This window comes from Wasmannia auropunctata, unplaced genomic scaffold, assembly GCF_000956235.1.
Source record: "Wasmannia auropunctata unplaced genomic scaffold, wasmannia.A_1.0 LD336030.1, whole genome shotgun sequence".
Taxonomy (NCBI): domain Eukaryota; kingdom Metazoa; phylum Arthropoda; class Insecta; order Hymenoptera; family Formicidae; genus Wasmannia; species Wasmannia auropunctata.
Genome location: NW_012026860.1, coordinates 137,438 through 149,239, shown reverse-complemented (window position 1 = coordinate 149,239; position 11,802 = coordinate 137,438). Strand labels below are relative to the sequence as shown.

The window sequence follows — 11,802 nt, the reverse complement described above, 5'->3', positions numbered from 1 at the left end:
CATGCTCGATCAGTATTGTGCGATTTTTTTTCATTTTCACCGAGTTATTCAATATGAAAGCAAAAATGGTCCTTTTCACTTCAATGTTGAATAACTCGGTGAAAAAAAATCGCACAATACTTATCGGGTACGCAAATTAAAGGTAAAGATTCACGCTTTCGAACGCTGTAAGTCGCATTTGTATGCGATTTTTATTGCACTCCATGGAATTTCGCAAACTTGGTAAAAAATGTTTAGATTTAATGCATCTCCATTTGCATTCGTGCAGCTTTGTAAAGAATCAGTAAATCATTTAATAAATTGTGGATTTCAAAGGTAGAGACTTCAAGCTGTAATATGCTTTTTGGATCATTTTGTTACGATCATTTTTGACAAAGTTACACTCTTTTAAAATGTGCCTATTTTTAGCGATCAAAATAGGTGATCCTTTAATTTTGGCGAGAAGTGTAGGATTCTTACAAATGCTCACATTTATAAATTGATTATGAATGATTGCGAGGATATGTGTAACGATAGAAAAGATATATTTGACGAATTCAGAGACAAACTTCCTTGTGTCAATGTCGTGCGCGACAAGTGCCTCCGCGCTCTCTAGGATCGCGTTTAGCGTTTAGTGTTTAGCGTTTGTACTCGCAAAACATTACTTTCTACTTTCACATCCCAGCCTAATAAACAATTTTTATGCGGTGTATATTCTACCGTACATTTTTCTCCTTTCCGCGTCGGAAGGTCATCGGGAATCCACAGGAATCTCGGGATCATGTCCAACAGCTCCCATTACTTTCATAATGAAAAAGAGAAAGGGTACATTGAGAAAGCTAATGTGCATTCACCGTTTGTTCCATCTTTGATTCAGCCGGCGATGCCGAGTGTTAAATCCCGCGATCATCCTTTTCCTTCCAGATCGAAGGACCCTTTTCTGCATGAATCATCATTGATGTAGCAGTCATCATTGATGTGGAAGCCCATCTTTTTAATACACCTCTATTTTCCACATTACAGTTTGCGACGCAAAATTTCGCGAGTTAAAAGATAATGAGATATCGCATATGTAAATGTATCGCTAATTTGTTTTAGAAGCTGTCCGCTTTTCCTACTTATGTATCTATCGGTCGCGTTACATTATTTATCGGTACCTGCCAATTAGCGAAATTGTCGAAATAGTTTCCATCTCGTTTACGCGCCAAATAACAATTAAGGTGCCACCTATGTGTAAATTTAATTTTTAGTGTGGAAGTTGATGGAAGAAGCGATCACGAGGAAAGACACACCGATGCAGAATTCGATGATCCTGTATTATAAATTGTACTTGTGAAGGATTTTGCGCTTCGAATCTTTTGCAATAAAAATTGCATTTAAAAGAGAAAAAGAGAAAGAGAAGCTTGTTAAAATAAGAAAGCCTCAGTATGAAGTAATACATTCTGTTGTTTTTCGGAAACGCGGTAGTCGGCTTTCGACTAATACACGTGTCAGGATTATTGCAGCATTATAATCATCGGTAATAGCCAATTTAAATGCAATTAATCCTGATGAGACATAATTTTGCTGCGAGTCTATGTTAAAATGTTCAGTTTATATATTTATTGAGGTCCGCCCGCCGTTATGCATATTAGATATAATCATTTCTATTGTTTCTAAAATTTTAATATTAACAGTTGGTTTAACTGATGACGATTAATGGAATGGACGTTTCGCGGCGATGAAAAATAATATGCCGTTCGAGATATTATGTAAAGCAATTCCAAAACAAAATAAATTCAAGGCTAAAAACTTTATATCAGTAGTCAAAAATAATTAACGTTGTATAAGTTTGATCTTTGGCGCGCGCAATAAGCAAATGTTACGATACTCAAGACAAGTATTTTTTCTAACCGGACGCATTAGTAACATGCGACATATAACTTTCATAAAAGCTCGGGAAAATGTAGCCGCGAATTAACGAATTAGCAAATTAGCAGCGGTGCAGTTGACTCTACACCGGTCATCAATGTGCAAACGTATACGTCGTTGCACCTTTCTACGTGGGCTAGGGCAGCGGATGCGGGTGGGCGGACCGGGACCGAGGCCAGGATCGGAACCATAGTGATGTGATCCAAGCAGGCAAAGACTGCCCATGTTGAAACGAGCATACGGTAATTAAACGGGCACTTCGCTCGACAGACTACTCGCCATTAAAAACAACGAGACGACAGCACAACAATAACGATTCGCGTCACGCTCCGCTCGCTTCGCTTTTGCTCCAACGGCAAAGACGTGATGTCGCATGACCGTCGCGTCGCGCGTTGGACGCACATAGTCAACGCGATATCATTGCAAGGTGAGTATTTCAATCGCTGTATATTATTCTATTTAAAAGAAAATTAATACAATTAAATTGATTAGCTTAAAAGTAATTTCTCTAAGCTGTTTCAACAATATCTGTAAAATGAAAGAGAAGAGATTTGAGAGGGTTTGAAATTTTTTTCGTCAGTTATGGGTCAAAGCAGCAAAGAGTCTGTTATATTAATTTTTAAGTGTAATTGTTATAATAGGTGTAATTTAACATTTAAAACAAAGCAATAAAAATTTTCGTGACCGATCTTATCGTAATCGACACAGTGAGACTGTGCCGTGTATATGTATATATCGTAGTAAAGCATACTTAGGAGGCTTGTACCTCGGCAAGTGTCTTGCAAGACAGACCTTATACGGATCCCGACGCAAGGTTCAGTCGCGAGACTCCCGAGCAAAAAGAACCGTTGCGTCGCGCGGCACTGTATATAACACGCATTCGATGGATCTTTATTAACACCGCGGCACTTTCGAGAATTCAACTTTACATTCGGTACTTTAATGAAAAAATATAGCTACTCGTTTTATGAGCATTTTTTGATACTTAATTTTTTACTTTACACAATTTATATATGTGAGAATTAATATAGAAAAAATTATACTTAAGATTGTTTGTTAGAGATTTGATTTTTTTTCTTCTTTTTACATAAAGCTACATGTATATAAGGATCAGAAATGCGTTCTGCGTAATATTATATGTTAATAATCGATTTCAATCAATGTTTCTAACAATACAATCTCTATGTTTATTGACGATATAACATATAGAATGGCTAACATATGTATGTATGCAATGATGTATCTATCTATATATAGGACGGCATGTTACAAGACCGCCGAAAATTACTCGCGTTAGTTAAAGCTCAACTGGCGTATTATATATATAGTATATATAAGTCAATTGGATGTGTGGGTTACGTTAAATGTTAAATCGTTCCTCTAATCGTCACGATAGGAGACAACGCGCGACGTGACAAAATTATTCGCCCACGACCGAATTTCCTGTATAAGACTGTATAAATGAAAACGTGCGTTATATACGGCTTTGTCGCTAATCGCGGATATAATAATAATAATAATAATCACAGATAATTAAGCGAGGGAGAGATAAAATATGTTTAAATCTCCGATAATCATTTGCAGCGTTTGCTATCTTTTTGAGATAAATATGCCGATTAAATTTCGAAAAATTGACGATAATAATAAACTATATTAACCGCACATATCACTGACAGTATGGATAGTCAAGAAGTCAGATGCAGAAAAATATGTCAGTCGATAAAAAGAAGAGGAAACATAATCACTATTTATTTCTGCCGTGCCACTCCCCTCCCATCCTCCTCACAAGAATTTACAAATCGCAGTCACGTATAAAACCACGAAATAAAACAGGTGCATTAGATCGGTTGCGCGTTTATAACTTACTAATAAACGTCTTAGCTGCGATCACGAGATTTCTCTTGACGCGCATTGAGTGCGTTTGTATATATTTTTACAGCACAGTGACGCGATGTTAAATGAATAAAAGCAGAGTGTCACGGTTAATTACGGAATAATATTAACTAAAAATTATGATTATTTTTAATCGTAAGTCTCTTTGTGTTATTGGCATCGTTGTAGTCACATTTCAGTGTTTAGCAATATTTGAATTTTGCGATATATTATATTATAGACATTTAAAGATTAACAAACTATTTCTTTTTCTATAGGACATAATTTTGATTTGAACCTAATTAATCTTTTATCGTTTCTCTCGTGTTTGTATCTTAAATCTTATACCTTTTAATGTCAACAGAGATTTGCAATAGATTTATATTAAATGTATTCAAGCTAGTACGTTTCAGCTCGTCAATTATTTACGAATATCTTATCAAAAAGGAACTTATTTAATAAAGTTTATATTACGAGCTTTATGCGACATATCACAATGTCATCTTCAAACGAATTTATTGTTTTGTAATCAATAAAAATTTTGATTCTGGCAATTGCATGTATAAATTGTCACATTAACAGTTTAAACTATTCTAGCTTTCGCGTCGACAAACACTCTATGGATTTCACATTGCTGTGCAATAATGCAGTGATTTCCGTGAAAATTATAGACTATACCAGTCTATAATTTTGAGAATTTCACACGTCATTTTCACGTTCTCATTTTCACGTTATCCGCTATACTATATAAGTCTATAAATTATTATAAACTTGAAATGCTCATTATAGATTCGTCAAACTTATTGTAAGACAAATTAATATAAGTTAATTGCATTAGAAGTGCAAAAAAAAAATCATATGTTCGATAAAACATGTGGAGTACTCGCCGTGACAGAGTCTCAAAACTATAATACGTAACTATATAATACATAACTACAATACACTTTAATAAAGAATTTCTTCTCTTATAAAAAAATATTTGGATTGATATTGATTTTTTCGGTTAGTTCTTGAGCCAGTTCTATGCCAGAAAACGTCGAAATCGAATTCTTCGCATTCTCGACTTGTGGTCTAAGAAACGGAGTAATTTCTCCTTCTTCAAGAGAGGGTTAATCACAGAAGAGGAACAAAAAAATTCTCTGGACCTGGCCATTCGGCAGGTAGATGTGGCAACCCGAAGGGCCCATAGACTCGAGTCCCTGTTTCTCCCGCGGACCCTTCACCGAGCGTCATCGAATTGGTTCCATCAAGCTTATTGTTAGGGTCAGCGGACGGTGGAAGTCGAGCCAAAAAAGATTCCTTGGAGAAGGTAGATTTTAAAGAAACAATAAATGTATTCTCGGGGAGAGAGAGAGAGAGAGAGCTGTTTGTAAATTTTTCGAAATTTCCCCGAATGGAAGTTAGACGTTCTAGGATCAATGCATAGACTTTTTCAAATTATTCAATTCAATTAGACTTGCGATTAGATTAAAGATAGGTACGAGTGAGTTAAGATTTAAAAAATTTGATAAGAAAGTCCTATATACTTAATCTGTTCCGTTGGTCAGTGTCTCGCTTGCTAGCGTAACACGTTGTACGCGTATGCAGAACAACTTGAGGATTCTCTCGTGTACCGTGGAATCGACGGAATGATAACGTGGGAGATACCTTGTTCGCCCACGTAGCATTTACACGCGAATCGTAGATACTTACATACATATATGCGTGAGCGTGATTTTACGTAAGCATGTATGGAACGAGCGAGTAGTAAGGATGAGCGAGCAGCGCACACCGGTTTTTCACTGCGGATTAGTTACATTCATATCGGTTAACCGAACGCGTATTAGACTTATACATATAACGTTTAAGCACGCGACCAACGTGACTTGTCTTCTCTACTGCGTGGACAATTGCTTCGAATAGTTGCGAGCGATTAGTGACTCCTTCATAGCTGTAATGTGTAACGTAAATGCTGATGTGTGCCTCGCAACTGGTACCCGCCGTAAAACATCTCACTACGTACATTTAATATTGATTAATCTGAAAATTCTCTTGAAATTTTTTTTATAAATCTATTCACCTATGACAATAAAGCGATAATCGTGCGATCAATCTGCAGTTTACAACCAGATTATAGACGCGAGAAAGAATTTTACGTTAACATATAAATTATCATTTAATCGTCGATATTTTAAAAATAATGTTAGAATAATGTTACTTGTATTTTTTGGCAAGTAAAAGCATAAAATCATAATACTTAAGTATTTAGCTTACCAAAGTAACTATACGTAACGTTTACGCGCGTTTCATGTTACTCCAGAAGCAGACAAGGAGACACAGAACGCGGAGGCAATGCCTTCGCGTTCGCCCTCGCCCACGCACGTCGCACGACACTCTCGTCTGCTCCCCAGAAAGTTCATTCATTCACTCGTATCCTTCTTTCATTCAAGGCCTGATACACTTGAATCATGAAATCCGTACCCCGTCGCGTTGGAACGAATACGAGCTGCTCGCGAGTACGATAGTCATGTGCGCGTGCACGTGACTTGCGCATGTTATCATGCTCAAATATATATACGTGATATGTGTATACGCATCCCAGTTCGACCACGTATGTCTTATTTCATGATTATTGTCTCGAGGGGGGGGGGGGAGTTCTTTCTACGTTCTATCGCTCTTCTCTCTTCAGCTCTTTTCTCTCCCGGCAATTATTCGCTTTTCTGCCCATTTCCTGTCTCGTCGAATAGCCCGACAATTAGAGATCGACGACACGTACGTTAAATTCTCAAAGACTTTTCGTGAAATTTTAGTTGAGTCAGAGTACAATGTTATTAGAAGATGACTCGTACTTTTATATGCGTTCACTTGGTACGCGACTTGTGTTCACTTATACGTTTCCTTTTGTTTATATTAACTCTTAACGCGGTTGCATGATACTTTAATCAAATTTTTATTATATTATTATTATTACATTTTAACCTATGTATACGAGCATATTGCGTTTCCAAAAACGGAATTGGACGATGATGAGAATCCGTTCAAAGTTACGTATAGTGTACATTACGTTTACACCTACGTATGCAATATCTATACGTATTATGATCTCTTTGCATTCAAATTCGGAGATTGCGTAGGTGTGCTGATTCACTGCAGTTTCTCGCGTTCGGGTATCCCCGATTTCCATTTACATCCTATTTGCCTTGATCAATAATATATATAGTAATATATATATTCATATATTATATTCGCGCTTTCTTGTCCTCGCCTCTCTCTTCTTCTTTATAGTTAAGCATACATTTTTATTAATTTCATTTTCGTACCTAATTAAGAATTATCTAAATATTACATGTAATACCTATTAATTACTGCCGTCAAGTAACGTTTGCTCTTTTCAAGGCAGCCCGCGAATAATTACGAAAATTCCGCGGTAGTTGAAATCGTTTTGCTGATATTATGCTTGTACTAGCCATATATGTATATGTATTAAACAATAAATAGAATATATCGTATAGGCAAGAAACTAGAAGAAATACGTTGGAAATTTCCTATATCTATATAATATCTATAATATCTATAAGGGTTTTTTTAGATCATTAGAGATTAATTTAGAGATACATTTTTTAATAATCACCATTTTTGTAGATTTCCTCGTTGACCAACGTCTCCTCATCATCAGTATCGGGTCCAAGGGATACTGGAGTATATACGATGGAATCTCTAGATCTCATACTTTCCCAACTCAATTGGAATTTCTTGTTTTGCAGTACATTCGGTAATGAGCTGAAATGCAAAGTACAGTTATGAGCTACACACAACTCGAAAGACCGGATTCTATGAAATCTACTATAAGACCCAAAGCGCAATTTTGTTCCCGTTTCAATTTCTTTTTTAAGTATTACACGAGTAGTATTACAATTTTAATTTCTGTCGAGAAAAATAAAAGCTTTAATAAGAAAATATTAAAGGAATGCTCGTAAATAGTGCGTTTATAATGCGTGTCGCAACTCGAAATTTAATTCAACGTACAACGAGGGAATTTGAGTCCAAGTTTAAAGTAATACACGTTGCGGTAAAATTTTAGACTAGCTCATTGTCAGCGTGTTTATAGGGTGACTGTGGGAATGCCAAATATAATATAAGAATTTCCGCAACATTTTCTCCAAAGTATGTCTCGCGTATTTTACGATAATATATGTAATAAATATCGATCAAACGAAGATAATCACATAATTGCGGTTAATTATATCTACATTAATAAATCGGACTGTCTCGTCATCTGATTATTCACTTCTCATATCTTGAAAATTGTTTATCAGGCTTTTGTAAAGCCAAGTGTAAATTAAACGTAACGGGTGGAATGTAAGTGATTCAGCTACAGATTTAAATTACACGCAAAATATAAATATAGAGCGGTACAAATAAGTCGATATTAGATATTTGTCATCAATACCGTTATGCGATGTGACATCATGTAATTTCATATCATTTGATTTCAACATTAACAATCTAACTCGTGCTAATTACATACTTCACCCTGCGAAATACACGATGAATCCGTATGATTTTATCGCTTACTAAATGTCTCTTAGATAGATAAGAAGTCAGATAGAAATATCTCGCAGGCATTAGCGATCCGCATGTTTCAAGTTTTTACAAGTTTGTTTGCTCATACTCGTACGAGAAATAAATATACGTGCATAATATTTTCAAGTTTCATAAAACTTATATACAATATATGCTTATTAGAGTTCGATGAAGGTATAAAACGTGAACAGTGCGTAAAGGAATGTAGGAATAATCAAAGAATATAAGGTACATTTGTTTTTATTACCCCCTCCCCCCAACCCTCTTTATTTGTTTCTCTTTCCTTGCAAATAATCGATTTTACACGTGGCATGCTCTGTGTGCACGTTACGTCGTTCACCCGAAATGTCTACATTGGATGGAAGCATCCAGCTTCGATTTCAGTTTCCAATCTGGAAATATCCATACCTATCTGCTTATACTCTTTCGCTCATTTATCGGGAAATTGGTTTAATTTTAAAATACAGAAATATTGATGACGCGCGTGTATTCACGAAAGAATCTAAATCTATGTATAATCGAAAATCACGTCAATTCGCGTATGTCAATTAATTCTAGATTTGCCCTAGTCTGTCCTTATCTTTCTTCTCGTGCGGAAAAAGATGTATATTAATTGTACAATTAGTAGTGATCGGTTAGCATTTCTCAATTGAAGCGAACGGATTTTGAAGTGTCTAATTTCGCTATTTTCTCCCAGCTTTTGACTTTTCTTCTCAAAACCTCCTGCTTAAGTCTATAACATTAATATGATAATTCGTATAATGTCGCAAAGAATTGCGCGTGATGTTGCGTTCGATGTAACGACGTAAATGATTTTTTCTTTTCATTTTTATAGCCCCATGACAACTGGTTCCTCGATCGTGCTTTGTGAGTCGTGACTACAATTCTAATTCAAGTACGTGGTTCGGGTGTTCCTGCTCGTGGATTCAGGATACACGCGGCAGTTATTTCGGGAAGCACGAACGCCACGAACGCCGCCGTCTCGACGTACCGGTAGACGCCGTCATTCTTCTGGGATTTCGTCACCGAGGGAAAGATCGTCTTTGATGTGAGAATGCATCCCGTTGCGTACCATACGTATCGGTCGATAGATCTCGGCTGCGTTCGGTTTGGCGCTTACAGCGTTTACAAGCACTTACATCATTTGTACTTGTTAATAACATTTGATAAACAACGAGAATGAAGTGATAAGCTGTAAGCGCCAAAACGAACGTAGACATCCTCGTCTAGCACGTCTCACATGTCGTACGACGCATCGTACAATTGCAATTTGTTTGAAATGGATGTATACTCGCGATATAAGAAGAGACAATCTTTCGGAGCATATTTTGTTGCTTCCATACCCTCTTATTTCCAAAGAGTACATTTAGCGGCGTGTAGATAGAAATATGCGGATAAACAATTAAGAGATTTGAGAATAATATAAAGGTATAATATACGTATATACGCTATTGATTAGACACATTTACATAGAGGTAGGCCGGAGCTTCTGTACTTGTTTCTTCAATATTCTATATGTAGAATGACGACGGATGCGAAGGTTTCTCTCGTCCCGGATGGTGGTTACGACCACGCCTTTATGTTCGCAGGGGGTCCCAGCGATATACTTGGAACAAAGAGGATGAAAAAAAAGGATAGTCTTTTAACGGAGTTTTTGTTTGTAACGCTTTTGAAAATCAATTCGGACAGAGTCGCGGTTTTCAAATTATAGTTTACATAATTGCGTGTGAAAGTTAAATCGATCATTTTATATTTACACACGGAAGTGCCATAGAAAATATATTGATAAGCGCTATCGGCAATCGGATAATATTGGATAATATCGGACTAATAATCAATTGCGTATGTAGTTGTTTGGATTCATGAATGTTTGTGGATTTAATAAGGATAAATCAGAAATAATAATTAAATAATACCATTGCGAGCCGACGGCCATGTTGATGTGTATAATTTTCATTGTTACTGCAGTAATCAATCACACGCAAATTGCGCGCCGCACTTTTTCGTCGGTCTTAAAATACGGTTCTTTACATGAAGCCGGAATCAATTTAACGAATCAATGTAAACGAATTAAATTGACAAGCAGTTTAATATTTTCTGATGCTAACACACAAGCATCTATATATATATATATATATATATATATATATATATATATACATATATAGATATATAAATTCCTCAAAACCTGTCAAGAATTTATTGCGAAAAATATCACCTCAGCCAGGCTCAGGATTCGAATCTGAATCTCTCTACTTGTCGTCGGGTTTGAGCGTCGAATTTCGCAATAGGTAATAATTTTGATACGTGATCGGGAGAGGAGGTTCTATTCTTATAGATGCTTGTCCGCATCAAAAAATATTAAATTTAATTTGTTACAGTTGATTCTAGATTCATGTAAAGAACGGTGCACGTGTTTTACATAAGACCGGCGAAAAAGTGCGGCGCGCAGTTTGTATAGCTGAATATTGTAAAAGTAAAAATTATTATTATATACACACCAACATCTGTGTCGACTTGCGCATTGGCATTATTTAATTATTATTTCTGGTTTATTCATGGGAGGCTAATTACTTTCAATTTAAATTTAAGACAATTAATTAGAATAATTTCGACGATATTTTATTTCGATATCTTTCTTCAAAACGGAAAGATAGATTTATTCAGTAGAATCTTATACATCCGCGAATGTATTTTTAGTACTTTTAATACATATTTGATGAAAACGTGAATTTGAGAAAATCGGCAGTGACATTTATACTATAAATTTGAAAGTTACTCTCGAGCAGATAATTGTCGAGGAGAATCAGCTCTGCCCGACAATTATCCGGCGAAAGAAGAAAAAAAATTTTTCTATTCTTAGAATGAGGCCGTCTCTTTTCTTTGGCGACTTTTTTCCTCTATTTCCATTTTGCACGGTTTTGCGGATCTGTCGCATTCTTCCGCGAATGACAAATTTGGTGATAAATTTTTGCTGAAAAGTTCTCGCATCAAACCGTTTACATTCAATTTCTTTTTTTTTTCTTTTAAACACACGTTTGTGTCCACGTAAGACTACATAAAGATTACGAAAAAAAAAGAGACAAATGAGATAAATAATTTTCTTTTACGTAAAATAATTTAGGACTAAAGAAACTATATAAATTTGCTGATAAAACTATTGTAGTATCGATTGCAGTCGATATGCATTATGTAAATTTGTAAATGAACTCATGTTGAAGTTAAGTCGCGGATACAAAGCGAATTAAATAATTAAGTTGCGGAAGAAAATAATTTACGTGATCGCGCGCCCAATAATAAGGATATTAAAAAGTGACGTGGGATAGTACCGACGACGTGACGAGATACGTTAGCATCCGTTTTATTCTAGATCCTGTCGAAAAATATTCACACAGTGTATCCGTTGAACCTAAATGTCAATACACAGCGCGGCGCTGTGCGGCGCAACGCGGCCGAAACGTATAATATTCTTTCTTT

At 35.9% G+C, this 11,802-nt stretch overlaps 1 protein-coding gene across 5 annotated transcripts in view; it reads right to left on the bottom strand.

Annotated features, from left to right (window-relative positions):
* Positions 1-7,474, bottom strand: part of LOC105452507 (protein TANC2) — a 25,187-nt gene extending 17,713 nt beyond the window's left edge. For all 5 annotated transcript variants that reach the window (XM_011693662.1, XM_011693666.1, XM_011693669.1 and 2 more), the window contains exon 1: positions 7,373-7,474. In XM_011693662.1, the coding sequence (XP_011691964.1) occupies positions 7,373-7,469 (97 nt within the window). In that variant the 5' untranslated portion in view covers positions 7,470-7,474. The remainder of the gene's footprint in view (positions 1-7,372) is intronic.
* Positions 7,475-11,802: the final 4,328 nt, after the last annotated feature.